Raw genomic sequence first — 23,011 nt, forward strand, 5'->3', positions numbered from 1 at the left:
ACCGTTTGACTGCTGTCGTTCTGCAACTCTTCCATTTCTTTTCATTTTTCTCCGCCTCAAATACATGCACCAAACTTCCCAAATGAATCCCCTTTCGGTTCGAGCACAGTAAGGGGTAATATTTTTTATCCCTCTAGTACGCAGAATAGTCCACCAGGGAAGATTGGAAAGGTACAAAATGGAACGCTCGAAGGTGTGCACCATTTTTTTTTACCATCCCCGTAGTGAGCTGTAAACAAGCACAAGCGTAAGAGAAACGTGCCGGTGGAATCTTTCGGGTTGTATCTTGCGGTTGCCGCGTGTACGATCTTTCGCTTCACGGAAACTACTTTTCCGGTGTTCCGATGCTTCCAAACAGGAGGAGCTATCAAGTGGCAAGCGAAAAGTCGCACAGTGCTGTACACACTTAATGTACACCTATTGTTTTATTTTTATCAAATGATTGTAAAACTTCCACTACGAACTATTTACTCCTTTAATGTTTGTTTGACGAAGCAATCAATATTTTACAGATGAGTACAACTTTGTCTCATGTTTGATGTCCTACGTTTTAAGCACTCTTTACAAGCTTGTAAAACACACCCGGTCAGTGGAAATCAATGTACAAAAGTTGCGCGAAACTAATCGCCCTGCAAACCGCTCACCAGCTGTCTGTCGGTGATTGTGCACGCAACCCTTCACGCGAAACCGAAAAGAAGTTGTTGAGCAAGAAATGAAATGGAACAGAAGCAGAAGAGCAAAAGTACAACAACCCTGGAACGGAAGCAGCCGGCAAAAGTTTGCCCATCGTGCACCGATGCTACGCGCGTGAAACACCTGCACCACAACAGGTGAGTACGTGCGAAAAGCTCCCGGAACTACTTACAATACTTCGCGTGTGCTCTTTGCTTCCGGTCGTCGTCGGTGCTTCCGTGAGCCCGAAAAGCGCGTGTCTGGTGGAGAAATTTTTCCACGTCCCGGCTGTTTGCGATACCTGCGGCTACGTTTCGGGTACGGCATCATGCGAGCACCACAATCGATATATGCCAATTTATGGGCGAATCAGCAAATCGAGCGCTAGCGCACGTGAGTGGATCGTCGAGGCATCTGTTTTCGTGGCGAATGCATTCCGGCCCAAGCTTGCCAGCATTCTTCTGTTCTTTTGGGTGCGAGTGGTGAACGGTTGCAGCGGCAATTTGTCCCTGTTTTTATTTGCGCAGGTAATTGGCGCATTCATTCCCTGCCAAACGATGGTGCGCGTTTATATTTATCGTTTTTTTTGTGTGTAATAATTTGAAAGTATACTTCTTTTAACACATTTTAATAATACTATTCCTTCGCTTTGGAATCCATAAAAAGATTCACGAGGTGCTTTTACCGCTTTCCTATACTATCGCATCTTATTATATAACTAAACAAGAATCATGCTTAAAATCATCTATACAAAAAATAAAATAGTTGACTGAAATTAGTTTACTTAGCATTTTAACTATTGCATGCGATGTGATATGCTGACGATTGCTTGCATTTTAAGGAATAATGTGAAACAATTCACAACCATTGCTAGGTACTGATCCTTCTTGATTCGAAATTAAATTATTTTATTGTATTTACTCAAACGTTTAAACCTACAGCATTTGGATAATCGGTTCGATCAACATGTTTTAATAATGCATTCATCGCATCAGTTGCATTTGCACCAAAGCTTGTGATTGAAAACGCATGATTTTAATATTCTTTCCTCATCAGATGAACGTAACTAACTCCAATGGGAACTAACCCTTCATAACTACTCAGTCGATGCTCAATACTGAAGCACGTAATTCAATCGTGCTAAATATTGTGCCCTAACTAAGTGCATTATTGCATTACTAAAACTAACATTCCGTTACACACATGCTTATGTGACCGGAATGTTGGAATCAAAAAAAAAACAAAACAGGTAAAACTCCATACTGCCTCGGTGCTCTTCGTGATCGGAAACCAGAAGGGACCTCCGCCCGGCAGTAAATAATAAATTCAATTAATTCCCTTCCATCACGTACGACGGTAATGAAATGAACTGCAACAAAGCGGAGTTCTTTCCGGTTGCAACGACAAAACCACGGCACGGTCGCACGGAATCGAGCAAACATGGTCACCCCGGGACGGCAAACAGCGATAGCGGCGCACCGTTGTTTGCCGTTTTGTTTTGTCCGTGACGCTCACGTGTTGCAATTTAATTTGTTAGCTTTCAATCAAAGGTAACGAAGAGCTGTTGGTGGGTGTCGGAAAGCGCCCTCTAGCGGTGGCATTTCGTCGGCCTCCTTCGACCACTTTTACTAATCCTCTGCTACGAACGCTTGATGCATGTGTTTCACACGAGCCGTAAATCATTCGATCGTCTTCGGTTAATCAGCAAGCGAGTAATTTGTACACTATCGTGATGCATTTTTCTGTATTTTAGCAGACACAGAACAAACCGCTCTTACAATGCTGACCACTCTGCCGCCATGAGGGCGTGTTGAGCTTCAAATACGTGCACCTGCATTCGGGGACAACTATTAATTATAATAGCTTTACCCCGAATGCATCGAGATTGGATTAGGGTGAGTTTTTGGTTCCCACTCCGAAATATGGTAAACAGGCTTAGACAATGATGATATAACAAATCACGTAATTGGTAGAGAAACCACTAATCCATCTAGCTTTGGGTATAAAAGGACAGCAAGGTTGTCCAATTTCGCTTCGAATAATATTAGCCAGTATAACATTAGATAAAGTTGTTAAAGATAAGTTGTTGTTGCTAGTTGTTTCATTCAAAATTTCAAAAAATAAAGTACCTAATGGAGGCGCATGGTCTTTTACATCTTTTCTTAGCAGGTATGTTTTTAATTATAGTTTCGAGGCTTGTGCCATTTATGCAGATGTATCTCCTTTATTAATCGCATATAATATTTTTTGTTATAGATTCGTTTCTAGCTTTATTTGCCAGTGAAATAAGAGTAAAACTAGTTGTTTCATTCCCAATTTTTAAAAATGTACCTAATGGAGGCGCATGGTCTTTTACGCCTAATGTTACCGGGTATGTTTTTAAATATAGTTTCTAGCCTTGAGAGATTACTGTATATCCTATTAAGTTTTTACATTGATTTTCCCTACAAAACAGTGACATCAATGGTAGTTTCTCGCACGTATTTTAAATTTTCTGCTCTTCACAGGTTGTTATTTTTAATGTTCTATAGAGCCATTACTGTTACATTGCATGAGTCCAAAGAAAGTTTACGTTAAAACGTTACTTTCTAATAAAATGTGAGCTTCGTTATATAGAGCAATAAGGTTCTGCCGTCCATATATGAAACTAAAAACCTTTTACCCATTTCGTATACCTCTAGTGATAGTCACATTTCCATTACTTTACCCAAACGGCTTTTCGGTCGATCCATTGCCGGGATCGGGCACCACAAATTTACTGACTGCGAAACGATCGATACCAACCCGTAAAGTAGGCAAGCCTCGGACGATAATTAAGCCCGCGCATTGTCTTTCCCGCCTCATGGAGACGCCCGGTACTTCATGCGGTTGATTAATAGGTGTTGTGCTGCATTCGTTGCGTGCCATTATCCGCACTCGCCGTACCGTGTGGCATTACGGATGCACCGTATTTGCATGCGATCATCATCATCATCATCATCATCATCGCCACCGCCAATAGCAATGGCGTCACCAGCTACTATAAATCAGCGAACGGCTACAAATGCTAATAATCGATGCACGTACGCTCTCTTTCTTTCTCTTTGGTTCTTGGCTTGCCGTGGCTACCGGCCAGCGAACGACCGGAAGCGACATTGCCAGCGCACGATTACACGCCCAGCCAAACCCACTGTCTCATGGGAGAAAGAACTCTGCGGACCTGCGGCTCGGCGAAAGTGAAAAAGCTCCCACCCCACGGGAAGACAGCCGGCGGAACCGGAACCTAGAGCCGGTTCGTTCTTCGATTATTTTCCCCATAGCCGTTCGTTGACTGGTACCACCGTTACCTCGACTCCAGGCACGTTCCCGTTCTCGATAAGCGGGTTCTCTAGAATGGTGCGCTCACAACACAACAATTAACCCCACTGACGACTGAACACAGCGCCTGGAACAGTTGCCGGTTCCGCTCGGGGCCGACGAGACATTAAAATGCAATACTTCTCCATTTTGCAGCTGCAGTGGCACGCCAGGACGATGGACCGTTTACGCGGTATCCGATCCTTCGGTGTCCCGGTTTTTGCACTCCCCCTTGGGGAATATTGTTCGATTTCTGTCCCATTCGATCGGTGCCGGTGCAGCTCGAGCCGGAGCATACGGATGGCGGGCGCGAAAGGAGATTGATGCTTTTTACGCTCCGCTTTTCCGGAAATCGGTCTGAAAATCTGAGACACCGTCTGCAGCGGCCCATTTACACTGCACCCAGCGGCACAGCGTGAACTGCGGAAGAAAAATGGCGCAGCATTGCTGTAAAGTTGCGTTTGGCTCCTACGTCTCCCGATTGACCCCGGGAGAAAGCATGCAGCGTGCAGTCGCCGAATGAAATTTATCCGCTTAAGTACGGTGATTTGATAATAGCTTTGCTGATTTGTAGCTAGTGGATTCTAACTATTTGCTTCGCTTCAACAATACATTGAATAAATCAAACAATAAATTGCAACGTTGAGAAGCCATTGATTTTTTTTTTCAATTAATTTTGTTTGAGTGTGTCTAAATAGATGAATATTGCAAAAGACAATGATGGTAAGTTTTCCATTTGCTTAAAAAATCGAACGATATAAACTGTTGATTGTTTTTTATTGTTAAATATTACTGATCAACGGAACACTGCAGACATGGAGGAATTCCTTTAATACATCATACAAACCCTTATAAATATTATCGACATTTTGACCTAGCCTGCACATACTTTCTTATTTCATTTCGACTTTACAGACTTAAGATTACAGATTTGTTATAGGATTTGTGATTTACCTTTCGAAATCATGGCGCATTTTTCAATTAATTGTTATTAATTATTTCAGCTAAGCGATCGTGATGAAAATGATGCTTTCAACAGAATTTTTACAAAAATGACCTTACGAAAATTCATTAAAAATAAATGCTAAAATAGTTAAAACTATTCCTAACTTAATTGTCAGAATCCGCCACCAATTTCGACTAACTTTCAACAGCAAATAAACAATCAAGCTATATTTTGAACAATTTATATTTGAAATGCACATCAGATCAGAATTATCAGATCGTGTTGTGGTGAGCTTGATTTGTTGGGCATCATGACTAAAACAATCAAAATCAGCATTGGAATACTTGAGGACATTTGCCCTATTCTCATCCAAAGCTTTGTCAATCAATGTCTGTATGGATTTGTGTATTAGATAGTTTAAAAATTGAGCATTATTGATAATTAGCTGGTTAAATGATTATAAGATTATGTTAGGAAATTAACTGATTTATTCATATTTTTATAGCAAACGAATATGTTCAACATGCCCAGCCCTATGCTGTACTCCAACTGTCAAAGTGACAGTTATTTTATTTTTTTTGCTGCTTGTTGAAGCTGACAGTTGTTTGCTTCGTGTCAAACTAACTAACAAAACTGAGATTTCCGAAGCATCCGCGAGGAAATTTATATTTATTTATCGTTTGTCTCATTAGGTCCGATCTCCTAAATATCCCTATCAAGTGGAAGCATCCTTTTACCTAATTCTTTATTTTACAGTTGAAATAACAATTCGCGCAGTGCGGTGTTGTCTATTGTGACTGAAGGCTTTAAAAACACACATTCAACATGCACACTGTTATGACCCGCGGAAACGCGATTTTAGCGTATTCGCTAAGCGTGCTTTCGGTTCTAACCTTCTGCTGCTTTGCTTCCACGTTCTTTTACGATTATCGTACGGATGCAAAAATAAATACAGTCAAAGTACTGGTGTAAGTAGGATTATGCCCGAGCCGGGTGCCGGCTGCACGGGTTCCAAAAGCCACGTAATCATCGGCAATTTTAATTTCCAGCAAAAATGTTCCAGACTTCAGCGCTTCCAGAGAGAAAAATGATCTCGGCTTCATCACATTCGATCTCGGCACCGATCTCAACCCCCTGTTCAACTGGAACGTGAAGCAGCTGTTCCTGTACCTTACAGCCGAGTACACCACGGAACAGAACGAACTCAACCAAGTGGTGTTGTGGGACAAAATTATCCTGCGTGGAGAAAATGCCAACTTGGACTTCAAGAACATGAACACGAAGTACTACTTCTGGGATGACGGAAATGGTTTGAAGTAAGAACTAGTGGTGAACCAGTTGTTGTTCGTGGCACAACTAAACCTGTTTGTTTACGCCTTTCAGAGGACACCGGAATGTTACGCTTACGTTATCCTGGAATATTATCCCCAACGCTGGGCTGCTGCCGAGTGTGTTCGCTCACGGACAGCATTCCTTTAAGTTTCCAGAATCGTATATCGAATCACCAGTCTAGTCTTAGAGAAGATAAGATGTCGCCCTGCTAACTTCAAGCTGCTATTTGAGTCGACATCGCTTGGACTGTAATTTCGATCTTAAACCATTTTTCGATGTGAGTGAAGAATTGAGAATGGTATCGTAATAAATTGCGAAGGAATTTATCACAAATCACCAAATCGCTTGCACGCTGTGTAGCAATCCAAACCCAACATTTGAGGGACCTATTCGATGACGGTTCCTGGCATTGATGTAATCCAGCAAGATTCTATTTTTTTCTATTATGTTGAAATGAATGTTGTAACCCATTGTCATCCTAAGTTCTATTTCATTGATTTAATCTCAATTTGGTCAGTTGGTGAAACTACGAATAATTTAACAACTGTATTAAAACGTCTCGATTCAAAAGAGTTTCATCCCATCTGACGTATTACATTTGATTTTAATATGTCAAATTGCGTATGCTTTACGTTTGTTTTGGTAGTCATTACAACAGAATATCCTGTTTTTTTTAATTTAAAAAAATCTCAGGCATCTTTATCAACGCTGCCTAGAGAACAAAAGCCAGTAAAAAATTATTTTTTTCACGCGTACACACAAAAATCGCGTATTGCGCATACAATAACGATTATACTTTACTTTTGAAACCGAAGAAGAAGAAGAATTATGTAACTTTCAGTTTGGGCAACAAACCACCTCGCGATCACAACGATCAGATACTTTCACTTTCGTGCTAGAGTGCATTCAGATAACGTCCTTACATCGTCAGTTGTTTTTTTAGTGAAAAAAGTTATCAATTTTCAGAACAAAATGTTAAAAACTGCTCTGTTTGGCGCCCGCTTAGCAAAGCAGAGCTTTGTGAACGCGCACAGCCTGAGCTCCTGGCACCCGGTCATTACTACGGCTCGTCGCATGTACAATGACGATCATTCTAAAAGTCCTGCAGGAGCCGCTGCTGATGTTGCACCAAACCAAGAGCTTCAGCTCACGTATCTCACCGAGGAGGACAAGCAGGGCATCGCCGTCCTGGGAATGAATAGGCCAAAGGCAAGAAATTCCTTCAGTAAATCGCTGGTGACCCAACTACTTGATGCTATTGAGGTCCTTGCGCACGACAAAAACGTACGGGTTGTGATTCTGCGCAGTCTGGTGCCGGGCATATTCTGCGCCGGAGCTGATCTAAAGGAACGTGCCACCTTCACGCCTCAGGAGGTGAGCCGATTCGTGTCAAAACTACGCCAAATGATGGTCAACATCGAGCAGATGCCCACACCAGTTGTAGCCGCAATCGACGGGGCCGCTCTTGGCGGAGGGCTCGAGATGGCTTTAGCGTGCGATATGCGCGTCGTGGCCACCAACGCTAAACTGGGACTGGTAGAAACGAAGCTGGGAATCATCCCCGGAGCCGGTGGCACACAGCGCCTTCCGCGTATCCTCAATCCAGCCGTTGCGAAGGAGTTGATCTTCACTGCACGCCAATTCAGCGGTGAAGAAGCGAAATCCCTCGGCATTGTGAATCACGCCGTGCAACCGAACGAAACCGGTGACGCTGCGTACCAACGGGCACTGCAGCTCGCGATGGAAATTGTCCCCAATGGGCCAGTTGGCGTACGAATGGCCAAACGAGCGATTGATAAGGGTTTGCAGGTCGACATAGGCACCGGGTACGCCATCGAGGAGGCTTGTTACGCGCAGGTGATTCCAACAAAGGATCGCATCGAAGGTCTGCGTGCCTTTGCCGAAAAGAGGAAACCAAACTTTATTGGCGAGTAATAGCGACTGCATGCGAAACGCAAAACCAAGAATGCTCGGTTCGACCAACCGCTAACAGTAGGGTATAACTCACTGTGATAGAAGAAAGTGCATTTATATTCCATTTACAATTTGCTATCATTTTTTTTATTGACTCGGTATTCTTTCCAACCGAATTAACCGAACCAACCCTGCGTACCTTGCAGCAATGCCAATTATCTGTGGTCCTAGCCGACCGTAAACGAAACCATGGAAGTTAAATAAACATCCGTTCGAAGTTTTGAAAACCAAATTCATTTTGCAATCCACTTGTTGCTTCTTTCTCGTTTGACTACAGCTTTAGCAATTCAACCAACTGCTTCCTTGTGTCCTCAGGCGATGTGACGCTATGTCCGATTGTCTGGGGATGACTAAAAATTTCGTAATCGTTTCCACCGGGGCTAGTCTTATCACCAAAAAAGTGTATTTCTTTAAACTCGCGCGAGCGCTTGGACACATGGCGCAAACAGAACGTCTTATCCCATCCCACTGGATACACGTCGAAGCTAATCTGTCCACCGATGCTGTACGTTAGATCTACTTCGTGGAATTCCTTTCGAACACGGTCAATCATCTTCTGTCGTACCTGATGTGCCTGGTCATATTCGTAGAACTGCTTGCGCTCTTCCGAAGAACAGTTGCGTCCGATTGGGCTGATGTTCAGCATGCCATTGCGGAATTCAACAAATGTGCCACGCTTTATGGGTAGCTCCAGGTCGGCGATATAGTGTAAGCAAAAATTTATGAACCGCTTCAGAATATCCTCTCCAAGGTGCTGACTAATAGACATCTTGCCCATCTCCTTGCCACCTTCGTACTGCACCAGCCCATTTTCCGGAAAAACATAGTCGAACTTTTGCAAAAATTCTTGCCCATTCAACTGTTCGCACATCTTTTCCAAATCAGAACCACCCACCACTCCAATAGTGGCCCGAGGCAACACTTGCTGGTACAGAAAATTCTTCATTTCCTCCGTGATAAGCTCTCGCGGGCGTGTTAATGTACCATCAACATCGAAGAGAATCAACACGTCCTCTCTTGGATGATCCATCTTGTATATGAAATAATAAATTACAGCTCTATACCACAAAACAAGATGTAACTAAATCGCTATTGACTAATGCCCTTCAATGACTAACGCTAAAATTCAAACAAACACCTATCCTTGACTGGGAAAGTGTAGAGTGCAGCGAAAGTGAAAAAAAAACTTTGCCAAAGTAAACATTAACCGGCTGTCAACAGACGTAAACAACAAATACGTGGAATAAAAAAGCTCGGCGAAGCTTTCGGCAAATGTCATTTTAAGCTGCATTGCAAAATATCACTGCGATTATTCGGTTGTATGACGACAGTTAATTACAAATAATTTATGTTCCAGAATTAATTCATTTTATGCTTTATACGCTCAGCTAACGGTGAGGGCCGTTGCATGTCATGAGTTTGTATCAAAAACGCGATTTTTTAAAGTATTTCCAACGCGTTTAGTACACTGAACTGTAGTTCAGATTAATTGCTTTAATTCATCAACAATTATAGCAGCTAACATACACCACGTTGGAATTATTTGCATCATTGCTTTGCTGATGTCTGAATACACCTCATCTGTTTACCGATAGTAATTCACATCAAGATCGTTAGTCATGATTTTCAAACAATACACATTTAAACCGTTGCTTTCGTGTCTACACCAGGCATGATAATTTATGTGCCTCGTACCCACCTACGTACGTTTAATTTGTTCCGCATTGCACATTCCTACAGCTTTCATAGATCAATTTACATGACACTAGGCATTGCTATGGTGGCTAAACCATAAACTTGAGCCCTCGTTTCTGCGCCTAAAATATGCGTGAAAAAAAACCGTCTCCTAAAAAACTAGTCTCCAGAAGCGATCGATCCTGACTTTCCTCGATCGGTGTTACGTAAGCTCCCACTATCGTTGTGTGTCAACTGGCACGTTTTCAACTGCTGCTCATGTTTTTTTTTGGTTCCCGACCTGCTCTGACCCAACATAAAAGATCGCCTCAGACCCTGCGAGTGTGTTGGCGTATGCAGGAAAGCTGTCCGTTGCCATTTATGCAACAATTCACCTCGAGTTCGATGGGCATTTGAAGGTCTAGACTCTAGACAACCGAACTTTGAAGCAACGAAACCCGGTGCTGCAACACAACTTAAGCTTTCACCCGAAAGCTATTTTTAGCTGATCGTGCTATTGGCAAAAAATATTCTCCTTCCTGAAACTAAACCGTCTAATCCTTTCGCTGAGTCGTTGTACATCGATGGGAGCAATTTTGCGCTTTATTTGGAAGGCAAGTGAGTGTGCAAATGGTTCTCCCGACGCTCTGCAGCACCCTGCTTGTGGAAGTTAGCATGCTGTAACCGTCTCGTATGCCGATCAGGCTTGTCCATTTATTCGAAGGAGTCGCCAGAGAGCGTTTTTAGATGACTTTTTCTGTCTCCCTCGGTCACTGGAATGTTTGGGATCGTGTTGCATAACTAGGCGAGTTTCGATTCATCATACCAAGCCAAAATGCGATCGAAGAGATGCTGCAGCGAGTATGTTTATTTGGCACGGTGCGGAATAAAACTCGTTTTCCTCGATCGGGTTCGATTTCGAGCCAGTTGGCTGAAGATCGAGCAGGTTTCGATGGTCGCTGGACCGCGTAAAAGTGGGACATCGATTTTTCGACGAATAGTAGCTTGCCGGTTTGGGCTCAACATTTCGTTGCTGTATTTGAGCTTGCAGTTTTAGTGGCAATAATGACGAAAATGTTGTCTATTTTTGCATCTTTTAATCGTTTTGATCGGCACATTCATGCTTAAAAATTCGAATGACATAATGTAATAACAAATTGAATGTAATGTAATAATGAATTGAAAAGAACATAAATTCAAAGAGCTAGAATAAAAAAAAACCATTTCAAATCCGTCGCACACAGAGCTTGTAGCTGTAACAAACACAAATATACAAACTGAATTCAATGCATTATTGCCATCAATGTTCCAGACTTCCTATTTATCTTTGAACAAAGTTAGTTGTGTTCTATTTAAAAAATACCATTGAACAAAATAGACTCACAATGGAATTCATTCATTAGAACAAAGTTTATTTTAAAAAAAACGTTAAAACAGCAAGTCATCAATACATAATCAGAATAACGTCTCAGTTTGTGGCAGCGTATTAATTTCATTTTTGAATATGTAAGGCATTCATCATTTGAGTAATACTATATGATCAATAATTTACGTTTTTTACTTATCTCTGGGTGTAAAATCGTTTCTAAAAATTGCTAACTATCAATTGATAATGGCCATATAAATCGATAACAGTCAATAGGCAATGCGATTCGCTTTAACTAGCCCAAATAAAACTAAACTAACTTCATCCTTCGTCAGTAGAAAGGCGGATATTTGCGATCAAACAGGCTCGGTGATAAGAATTATCTGCCACACCGAAGAACGATTTGTCTGAACTGGTGGTGCCAGTTGTCGACCAGAAGCCGGTTTAAGTCTCAAGGTTGAGTATGTTTCCAACCAATCGAGCCATTGTAGACTTTGCTCCCGTTCGAGTTGCCGCCCGATATCCGCGTGGCTTGGTTCGAGTTTCATCACCCTGTAAGAACTGGTATCGGAAAAACCGGCCTGGATCATACTTTCCGATCACCTCATGCGGTGCGGTGTGTAGATCTAGAATCATTCCACAGGTTTCCGCAGATTTACTAATGCTGCGTACACAGCATACGCCGAGACATTGGAGCCAGAAAAATAAGTTTCTTTTGCCCGGGATCCTGCTGTTGGGTTGGACCACCGTATCGGTCACGGTAGGGCGAGGAATCTTCACCACCAAATGGGGGAATCCTGTTGACCAACATCGATAACCGGACGATGGCTATCGGACACCCCCGGACGGAGCTATCTCGTGATCTCGGACAACTTTGCCCGTCTTGATTAGGTTGTACGCGTCTGTCCTACTTCCTCCCGGTGACGCGTGTGCCCCAGATGCAAGTGGGACTCCTACCGAGGACTTCTCTCACCCGGGCTGGTATGACCGCAACCAGTTTTGTTCCCAAGACATCGAGCTACCCGATGCCATCAGTGTGATAAGATAGCACCCCCAGGGGTGGTTTTGCAAACACCCATGCCAACGACACCGGTCGCCTAGTGATCATGCATCTAACAACGGCACTTCCTGGGTGTATCTTACATCGGGCTTTGCAAATAATAATATGAAGTGCATTTTCGGTAGCGAGCTTTTTTCGAATGAACCACATCGCCATGGGTCGATTGATTCCGGTGGACGATTACGTTGAGAGGGTAAAAATTGCACATGCATGCAGGTCTTACGTCCACTTACGTCAGCGAGCACGATCCGGAAGAAGACTTACCGAATCATGCGCAGCTGGGGCTGCCCGGAAGTTTAACGAGCTTTTTTTTTATCTGGAGCACTCCACACACGATCGTTTCACTTTCCACACCGAAAAGTACCGTAATGTAACGCTCTTAAGATGCAGCGCGATCAGAAGGTGCTTCGTCGAATCGGTTTCCTACATGTCATGTGTCCCGGGCGCTTGATACCGGAAGTGAAGGAACAACTCTCGGCCCACGTTCGCCATCTCCGACTACGCAGTGAAAGGGAAAGTGTCGATCATGGTTCGCCTCGAAAGAATAGCGTCTTGCACGTGTCAGGGTGCCGGAGCGAAACTGTACTCCTTTTTCCGGGGTTTTAGCTGCTTCAAAGCTTCATCTGCACGAACCCGACCAATCCTTCGAAATCGTGCCCAGGGCCTACCCCAAACGATACGTTTCAAAAAAAAAAAGGAAAAAAGCTCGCCAAACTGCAGCAGCCCCACGCGCGTTGAATAATCGTGAGCCCTTTCTCAAATGTCTTTCGGGGGGGGGGGGGGGGGGGGGGGTTTGGTGATGGTCTTTAATGTTGGCGTTTTCTTGACGGCTTCTTGCTATCGATCGCCCCCGCACGAGCTGGAACTCGTGTTCGAGGGTAGAGCTATCTGATACAGGTTTCACCTTTCGACGTCTATGGAAGGTCATTCACCTTTTGTATGAAGGAAGTTTCCATGGTTCACTGAGAATGGTTTATTTTCGAAGGGCTTTTGAGCGTTTGAAATGGCACCAGCGGGAAAACACGCTAAATACCTTGTGAGAAAAATAAAACAAATTCAAACAAAACACAGTATCTATTTATTGTCATACATTTCTATTGCTTATATTATTTGGTTTACTTATAGCAGGGATTCTTGTGTGTGTGTTTTTTTTTTCTAGTGAAATAGCTTTACTATATTAGTTATCGTATTTGAATTTATTGTTTCTTTTTATTCTAAAATTATGCATGATTTAAGAACTAATAGTGTGGTCATATTAATACAGTACGTTCGTATGCATCCGTTGTAATATTTTTCCCGCCAAAAATCTTCCAAAAAAGTACTAAAAAAAGGTACTAAAAATAGTAAAAGTTAGAATTGCACCCATGAGAATGATGACTACTAATACTCGAATGCACCGATTTGTGAGCAAAATTCGCCCGTTTTTCGTTCGTGCGTCATTGCTGAATTTCGTGCATTTTTTCCCGCTAGCCCTAGTATACGTGGTCCGCCGGCAATTTCAGCACCATTCACTATTCCGTAACGCCAGTAACGCAAAACCTTCAAACCCCACCCGGCGGAACGTCGCCTTTCGAATGTCTGGATGAGTCCAGCACCCCACCCAGCACCTCTTCCACGAGCAGAAAACCCCCTCCTCAGGACCTTCGTGAGCCTCGTTGACGATTGTTGGAGTGTACGCGTTCTTAATTGGTTCCACTCGATCGCGTTTTAACGCGCAACGCTGTACGGTGATTTTGCGTTGTGTGGTTTGCCTTTTTTTTGTTTTACTCCTCCATAAGGCGGAAACCGATTTCCACGCCGCCCATTCGTGTGAGTGGGTGGGGAGGGCTGTTAATCCCTTTCCGAGGGTGGTTCAACGGCGGTGTTCTTGGGCATATAGCCGCTTGATAGTAAACCGCTGAGCTTCATCCAATCGAACATGCACTTCACATGTTGACAGGTTGCTAAATAAGCGAATGTCATATTTATTTAACGGCTAGTACATGCGTAATTAGGCGGCGTGTAGTCGGCACAGGTGAAGATATCGAAAGTGCACCGAAACACGAACAATCAATTTAAGAAGTAGTTAAAATGTATGTCTTGAAGCCGCCGGCAAGGAAAGTTCCTCATCTTGGTGGGAGATTGAACAAATATTGCACCTCTTACAAAGATGCATTCAAGTGTCTGCAATCGATTGGCTTCTTACAAGTGTCGCAGGCCGATTAGATTTGAAGATACAGACGGGACATCACACGGCATTATCTTTGAACAAACGGCAAACCTCACATGTCCGCTTCCCCTTTTTCAGGGGCTTATGATTTAAAGCACTGTGCTTGTAAAGCATTCACCACGTTCGGCCAATAAAACGTTCGGCCAATGGAAAGGATCGCGCTGGTTGACGGAAAGGAAGTTCACAACCGTGACCCTCGCGTGAAAAAGCCCGCACACACGGATTGTACGGCCATGGACGAGTGGACGAATGCACCAAGGCGTGAAAATGGCAAACCACCAAAATCGAGCAGTTGTACCATGGTTGGATCGTTGATTTTTCCTTCTCTCAGCCATTCGCCACCGGGCTTTGTCACAATGCTATCCGTGATTGTAGATTTTTTTTTCAGCTTGACGTGATCGACACGAGACCCTGTGATCGTGAGCGTGAGCAGGAAGGAAAAAATAGGTGGAAAAAAATGTCAAGGTTAGCGAGATAAAAGTGAAAAGTTGCGTCGAACCGTTTGCAAACCTCGCGCACTGAAGTCGAACACTCGAACTCGGCCATTATACTCGATCCCAGAAGGGTGCGAGTCCTCCACCAGAAGCTGGACCAGGAGCTTGCGTGAATAGGTGAGAATTGCGATATCACGACAATGCACGGTGTAAGAATTCCGCCGAGCTTGCGACGTGGACGGGCTTGGTGATCGAACGAAATCGAAATCGAAACCAGTTCACTGACGGCTCCGGTAGGGCTCCTTCAGGTGGAACAGGTTTTGGTGGTTTTCGCTCAAGCTGCCTAAAGGTGTTGTCCGGCAGGCCGAGATCACCCTGGGTCCAGACGAACTGGTTCCCATCGGCTAGCCGTTCTAAAGGTCAACAGGAAGATCCTGGAAGGAGGATCACTTTCGCGGACATTCGATCGATTGCCTGAGGCTGCGAGTGGCCCACGGAAGACCACACGATTCGTAATGCGTTATGGGTAGACCTGTTTTTCTGAATGTACATGTAAAATATTAAACTTAAATCGTAGAGCCGTTTGTATGAAATTATTTCCTTTCAATACATTGCTCATTCCTTCGAATGAAGTACAATTTCTTAACGACGTTAAACAAACAAGCAAAATGCAAAAATGAATACACCGAGTTCCGGATCTCTGAAACACGTGTTTAAGCGGCCATTTTTGTGTGCACAGCTTTTAAAAACAAGACAAAAAAATGGGATCATACTAATGGGCTGTATCTAATGAACAACACTGCGGATATAAACGAATTTGAAAATGTTGCGTTAGCTGCCTTTTAACGTACTCTGTAAAATATATAGCAAAGAAGGATATTGCATGTAAGCAATGGTGTCATGTAAAAAAAAATATTTGAATCAACCAAACAGCAGTTACGTTTTTATCTCCGTTTTTTCTCCAATTTCAATAATTTAATACTTCCGCTAGACACAAAAACGAGTCGTGAGCGCAGCTTTCGGACGACGTTTAGGGGGGGCAATTTGCCTGAAATCTATTAGGAAAAGAAGCCTCGTCTAATTTGTTGCCAGCACACGTCCACGAAGGCTCGTTTGGTTTTTGGTAAGGGTCGGCGCTCCCAGGCACGCATACACACGCAATCAGTGCCTGACCAGCGCCAACGTGACCGAAACTCGTTATATCTGCCGTGTGTGGCACGTCGCACGAAAACCCCCGTCACGAAACGCACGCAAGAAACGCGGCTGCATCGAGGGCACGGATCACCAGCCTAACGATGCAACCGCAGTGGGCAATTGAACGGTGGGCATGCCCAACCGAAGGAAAGAGACTGGGCATGGAAAAGCTCACCGTGGTGGGGTGGCCATCCATTAAAGTTACCGTTAGGTGGGCGCTGCCCGGTAGGCAGATAAGAAGCAGACACCAGACTGAAGCCGAGAAGAAATCACGTTATTGCGCTCGAATGCAACCACTACCGGGTCGAACCCTTCGATGAGTGGTTTTCCTTTCACGAGCTTTGCCTCGCGCTTAGCTTCCTTTTCTAGCGCTGCGGACACCAAAAACTCCCAAAAAGTGCTCCCTGCTCTTGATGAAATTGAAAACCACCACCACCACGGACGCTTTTTGCAGCCTCTTTTTCGCGAAATTTAACGACGGAATTGACCTTGGTGCCGTTGGGGGTGGCAACAACAAAAACCGTTTATAAACGATTGGGCAACTTCAGCTATGAAGCAACCCGTTTTCACTACCGCCCCAGTGAAGCGCGCCCGATTATGCAACCCGGAGTAGGTACTGAAAGCAACACCAACAAAAACGAGACTGAAGGAAACACCTCCCAAAGAAAGTTCCGCGATTCCGATGGGGCGCAAAACCCGAAACACTACATCAAACGAACAAAAAAAAACGCGCTTGCCACTCGCAGGAGAAAGTGCAACCCACGAGAAACGGCGAGAAAACGGGGTGAGAAAATGGAAGGGGTGGTGATTGGCCACATACAGGCCGCCTTGTTGCAGCTTTGCCCGGGACAAAACCGATGAGGTAATAGGAAACCTAAACAGCAACAGCTTGGCGCGATGATTCCTGCAAAACCCCACCGATCGGGTTGCAAACGGGTCCGTTTGGACAGGAACCAGGGCTATAAAATGCAGATTCGAAAAGATTGGCTCCATTTTCCGACGAGAAAGCGATCTTCGGATGTTTTTAATCGAAAGGGAAACGCTTCCTTCACGCGCTTTGGGTTTTTTTTACGAATAAAAAAGAAAGCAATAATACTTTATTCACATATACGCTTCCTTTCATGCTCCTGCTTCCGCCTCCTACAGTCGGATCTCGCGGGGGGTGGAGTGCATAGTTCGCTTCCTTATCCTTACAGTATTCTATAAATCGCTAGAGAAACAATTGCTATGGAATAGGGTACATTCTTCTTTCTTCTCTTCTGCTTCATTCGAATGTTGTTCCGCATTGCACCAAGCATAAAACGTGCAGTGCGCTTCAATGGCTACCTTTCACGCCCGAATCTTGTCTTATTCTTGTGTCCTTTTCTTCTCTTTCGATTTTTTTCCGTTAAATTTTTGGCTTAAATTTAGTCGTACATCTTAGCTAACACCGAAACAATTTAAAAAAAAACAACATCCACAACGAAGCGTGCCTTAAATCAATCAACTAAACGGAGATGGTCCTACCAACGTCACGATAATTGCATCGGGAAGTTTCGCTCAGCTTCAACTGCCCTTTGGCTTCACGCTGCCATCAGCTGGTCTGGCCGGAATCTGGGCGTCCTATGGCCAATCCAAAACGCGCACCTAATCGCATCGCTAGCACATTGACGCTAAACAATGGCCATTTAATAACAAACAAACGAAAAAATGCCGGCTATTACGACACAATCGATTGGAGATACTAATTTTTATTGCACTGCCGGAGGACGGTGGGTTTCGCGCATGGGAACCAAAATTAGGCCAAATGGTTTATCGCGCGAAACGCGTCCTAACACAAAAATGGCCCCTCCGTTTTTGACAACCCTGACCGCAACCCGGTGTCGACGCTCTATCAACCTGTCTGTCGGTTACTACCGCGCCATTGTGATAGTGAAACGTAGGCCTCCTTATCACCGCAACTCGCGTGTGCTAGTTTCTGTGGGCACCGGCAGGTGTGTGAGGTGGGTGGCAGTATTTGCAACTGCTGCTAACGCACGTTGCGGACGTGGAAGATGTCCGATTTTTTTTTCATTCTAACCACTTCCAACCGAGAGACCGATGGCACCGTGAGCAGGGACGCGATTATCGTGCCCGGTTTGGCCACAATACCGACGACGAACAGGCTCATTACCTCCATGGATGGGCTAATGATAGCGAACATTCCCGTAATCGTGCTCACCGTGTGGGTGTATCACTCGCAACAACAATCGTAACGATAAAAAAATGTAATAAAACAACATCCCTTCAAATGACACTGTCGCTTAAAATGTGATGCTTTTGCGAACGAATCTGCAACATCCGTTCTTCCCAGTAGCCAGGCGAGGCGAAAGCGTAAAATAAAACAAGTAAAAAATGTACCGATCACGAGCACAAGAGAATCGTACTAATAAAGGCGTGAGAAAATAGGGTATCGCTTGTAGCAGTAGATTGCAAGACTCTCTTGTCTTAACGTCTTAGAAACGTCTTAAAACCCTAGCTAAACCCGTGGTTTCTGCCTGGGGATGGGGTGGTACATAAAAGGATGCGTGGCGTACGTATATAGGCATATGTATATAAAATGAAAGATAAATTGCATATTGAACGCGCGTAAAACGTAATAAAAAGCATAAGCGTTGTTCCACCGGTCGACGCTATAAATCGAGGAAGCAAATGGAACGTCGTCCCGCACGGACAGGATCTTTTAGTTTCTTGACACGCACTTCGACACGATCACGTCAACACTGGATGTCATCCGCCCGTCCCAACCTATTCGACCGTAACGGATTTGGCGAGATTTCGCGGACAATCGACGTTGCAACCGCGCAGCACGGCGATGTGGTACGAAAGCAGCTGCATTGGGATGACGGTCAGGATACCCTGCAGACAGTCGACGGTGCGCGGGATCTCGAGGGCCTTCGACGAGAACGTCTTCGTCTCGGTATCACCTTCCTCGCAGATGATGATTGGACGACCCTCACGTGCCGTCACCTGCTGCAGCGCATTCATGCACTTCAGGTGCACTGGATCACGCATGATGATCATCACGATCGGCATCGTATCGTCGACGAGAGCGAGCGGACCGTGTTTCAGCTCACCCGCCATAATGCCCTCGCTGTGCATGTACGTCAGCTCCTTCACCTTCAGCGCACCCTCCATGCAGGTGGCAAAGTTGTACCCACGTCCCATGATGAGCAGCGACTTCTGCTGGTACAGGTCCTGCGCGATCTCCAGCACCTTCTGGTCGAGCATCAGCACCTGCTTGATGTGTGCGTCGAGGTTACGCAAACCCTCGATGATCTCTAGACGGCGCGTTTGCAGCGATAGGCGATCCTCGCTCATGACGAGTGCGAACATCACGAGCGAGATGAACTGCGAGGTGTACGCTTTCGTCGAGGCGACACCGATTTCCGGTCCAGCGTTCACGTGCACACCGCAGTGTGACTCGCGGCAGATCGAGCTACCGACCGTGTTGGTGATTCCGACGATCAGTGCTCCGCGTTGTTTGCAGTATCGCAGCGCCATCAGGGTGTCCGCTGTTTCACCGGACTGGGAGATGAAGAAACACACGTCATCACGGTAGATCGGTGTGTTACGATCGAGAAAATCAGACGCCAGTTCGACCATCACCGGAAGTTCGGTTAGTTCCTCAAGCAACTGGCGCGTGGCGACCGCACTGTGGTACGAAGTTCCGCACGCGATCAACATCAACCGCCGGCAGCGCTTGATCTCCGGGATGTAATCCTTAATGCCACCGAGCGTCACCTTGTTGCTGTCGAAGTTGACGCGCCCGCGCATCGTGTTGACGACCGATTCCGGTTGCTCGAAAATTTCCTTCTGCATGAAGTACCGATAGTTGCCCTTCATGATCTGCTGGATCTCCATCTTGAGCGTGGTGATTTCGCGCGCGTGCGGATCATCCTGGCTCTTCTTCAGCCGGTGGATACCGAGCGCACCGTCCTTTACCGCCGCCACATCATCGTCTTCCAGATAGATGACACGGTTCGTGTGCTCGATCACGGCGGACGCGTCGGATGCGAAGAAGTACTCCACTTCCTCGCCCGGGTTGATGAAGTCAGCCGTGTTGTCTGGTGTCGGTTCAACCTGCACGTTCCCAGACGAACCGTGTCGGTGGCCTTTACCGTACAGAATCGGCACGTGGTTAGTGGCCAGGCTCGTCTTAGCTTTAATACCGACCAGCAAGGGTGAACCACGTCGCGTCACGACACACTCCCCTGGGAAGTGCTTGGATTTGAAGGCAAGCGCAAACGCACCCTCAAGCTGCTGGATCACCTGCTCGACCAGCTCACGGAAGGAGTAGTTCGGGTGTTGCTTCCACAGATGATGTACCAACTTCGCGATCGCCTCCGTATCCGTGTCCGACTCGAAGGCGTACCCACGGAGCTCCAGGAACTTCTTGATATCCTTGTAGTTCGTCACAATGCCATTGTGCACGACGACGAACGCGTTCGTGTCGTCAGAACGTTGCGGATGCGAGTTCACCTCACTCGGTGCACCATGCGTGGCCCATCGCGTGTGCGCGATGCCCACGTGCGTCCGGCACGGTTCGGTGAAATCGAGCGTATTGGCCGCCTCACGGATCGCATCCTCCAGCACCTTCACTTTACCGGTGCGCTTGAACATCACGATGTCGGCATCAACCGTCGCGCCATCGACGGCCACACCGGCCGAGTCATAGCCACGGTACTCCAGCCGCTTCAACCCGTTCAGCAGCAGATCCAGCACCTCACGGCGTGACTTCGGCGTGAGGAAGTTGAGATACGCAAAAATACCACACATTGTTCCGCGCGTTGGGAAAGCGCCTTTTTTCCCCCTTGCGTAAAGGTTTCTTTCGTCCGCGTGCACACGTCACCTACGCAGGAGCGTGAAAGGAACACGTTCGTTTGGTTCGCGTGCCGTGACGTACGCGTACGATCGCGCAGCTAGCTAACGTAACGACCGAGTCGGGGAGACAAAGCGCTATTGCGGTGTTCCGGGATATCGAGCGGCTCGCGTGAGATCTTTCCGCGGGCGCGTACAACCGAAGACTGAGTCTTTCGCCCGCCGGTCAATACTAGTTTATTGTTGCAGCAGCAGCGCGCGCACCGTCTTTGGGCCCCTCCACGTTGTCGGTCCAGCACCGGGGAATCGCGGTGGTTCGTGGTGTTTGTGGCACCACCCTACGGGATGGTGGCTCCGTGTCCGTGTCTGGGGCTTGTTTGACTGGTTCTCGCGGAGTCTCCACGTCGGTACGATGAGGTGTGGCCTGTTTGGTGCCGACCTCCCTCACGATAGTACTTTGCAAGCAGGCAGTTTATCCTTTCAACGACGAGCCTCTGTTCGGCTTCGGGTTACTTTGGAAAAAGGTTGACTTCTTCCGTGGAGAACCGTGGACGGGATGTACTCCTGCACCTGAGATGGCAGCTCGGTAGTAGGTGTGTGCGATCAGAGCAACTTTCACGGCACAATTCACGCCACTGGTTTCACCTTCTGCTCAGCAGAACCTGTGTGGAACTGCAGGACTCTCCCTTCCTGACGAATAAGCTGTTTAGTATTCAAGGCAAAGCCTACAACACAAACCGCGTACGGAGTGTAATTGTTTCAGAATTCAAGCAACGAATGCAACTGTACGAATGAACTTTCCGCGTGAAAGGTAAAATGAAGTCAAATACCGCCCTCACTTGTTCGGTGATGTTGCTGTCCACGTGGACGATCGCGAGTTTCGTCAGCTGTGTGATAGTATTGTTTGCTGTTTTCTTTTTTTTAAATGACACGATGACTCATGTAAGCGGGGTAATTTTCTCTCACAGTTGTTACGGTAAATGCGTTTTCAGCGGACAAATAGCAACTTCTTTGGGAGATTTCTGGCACTTTACCTTTAACCGAACTGTTCCTAAACACACTTTTATTTCATTTCGGAAACAAGAACCAAAACACAAAATTCAAGAAACAAAACCGTAATCAAACTTGTATCTTAAGGGGTTTTAATAGCGTCACTCGCGGAACTGATAATCGATGATCATTAGCGCGGGATGCCACTACGCGTTCATGGAACGTTGGGTCGTGTTTTATGCTTTGGATGGCTTGATAAGATACCGAGAAGTTCCTGTACTTGTTATGTTTGTCGTTATTTTGTTGTTTTTTGTATCATTTGACGATTTTGTGAGCCGTCACAAATGCCAACACCGCTTGTCAGCTGACTGTCAAGATGGAAGCTTTACGTGTCAAAAATAGAGCTTTCTCTAATAAAAAGGGTGCCCGGAAAATGAAAGCTCACATACGTGAAAATTCCGTTAACGCAAATCGGGATAAATATCGACTCTCAATTTTAGATCTTTTGCTGATCCGCCATTAGGGCTTGTAAGCTTACAAAAAAATACCTTATCAGTTTAATTCCATCCAGTTTTAACTTAGATCTAACTTTGTTTTCTTTAGTTTGAAAAATAATTTCAGTGCTCTTAACGACAGTTTGGAGATTTTTATTTCTTTTATGTTAGATGTACATTTCATGCTCACGAAGACAGGAACGTAACGTATAGGTACTTTCGTCTATACACGAATCTACATTATCCCCTATTACTAAACAGATCAAATATTCGATTGACTATTATTAAATTGATGATCCACACACTCACCATTGGAGATTATACGGAGATTGTGTCGTGGCTTGGAAGGGAAATCAAATAATCGTTAGACGAACAAAATTGGATGGATATTCCAATCGTGAACACTGCGTTACCGCCTGTATAGGTTGCAAATCGAGAAAAATATACTCTTACATTTAGTCATTTCATTTCATGATGCTTCAAACAGATCC

General features: G+C 45.4%; 4 protein-coding genes across 4 annotated transcripts; 2 read left to right on the plus strand and 2 right to left on the minus strand.

Moving 5' to 3' along the window:
- Window positions 1–5,574: 5,574 nt before the first annotated feature.
- On the plus strand, window positions 5,575–6,617 carry LOC128731435 (signal peptidase complex subunit 3). Its single transcript, XM_053824557.1, has 4 exons — window positions 5,575–5,646; window positions 5,711–5,922; window positions 6,004–6,270; window positions 6,338–6,617. Exons 2-4 carry the CDS (start codon window positions 5,780–5,782, stop codon window positions 6,465–6,467), a joined length of 540 nt encoding a protein of 179 aa, XP_053680532.1. The 5' UTR covers window positions 5,575–5,646; window positions 5,711–5,779; the 3' UTR covers window positions 6,468–6,617.
- Window positions 6,618–7,258: 641 nt separating this feature from the next.
- Window positions 7,259–8,252, plus strand: LOC128726736 (methylglutaconyl-CoA hydratase, mitochondrial). Its single transcript, XM_053820564.1, has one exon. It carries the CDS (start codon window positions 7,259–7,261, stop codon window positions 8,219–8,221), a length of 963 nt encoding a protein of 320 aa, XP_053676539.1. The 3' UTR covers window positions 8,222–8,252.
- A 154-nt stretch (window positions 8,253–8,406) lies between these two features.
- On the minus strand, window positions 8,407–9,378 carry LOC128730325 (phosphomannomutase). Its single transcript, XM_053823366.1, has one exon. The coding sequence runs from the start codon at window positions 9,288–9,290 to the stop codon at window positions 8,532–8,534; it is 759 nt and encodes a 252-aa protein (XP_053679341.1). The 5' UTR covers window positions 9,291–9,378; the 3' UTR covers window positions 8,407–8,531.
- An 8,533-nt stretch (window positions 9,379–17,911) lies between these two features.
- Window positions 17,912–20,994, minus strand: LOC128721291 (glutamine--fructose-6-phosphate aminotransferase [isomerizing] 2-like). The gene has a single exon (XM_053815029.1). It carries the CDS (start codon window positions 20,992–20,994, stop codon window positions 18,964–18,966), a length of 2,031 nt encoding a protein of 676 aa, XP_053671004.1. The 3' UTR covers window positions 17,912–18,963.
- Window positions 20,995–23,011: the final 2,017 nt, after the last annotated feature.

This window comes from Anopheles nili, chromosome 2 (assembly GCF_943737925.1).
Source record: "Anopheles nili chromosome 2, idAnoNiliSN_F5_01, whole genome shotgun sequence".
Lineage (NCBI taxonomy): Eukaryota > Metazoa > Arthropoda > Insecta > Diptera > Culicidae > Anopheles > Anopheles nili.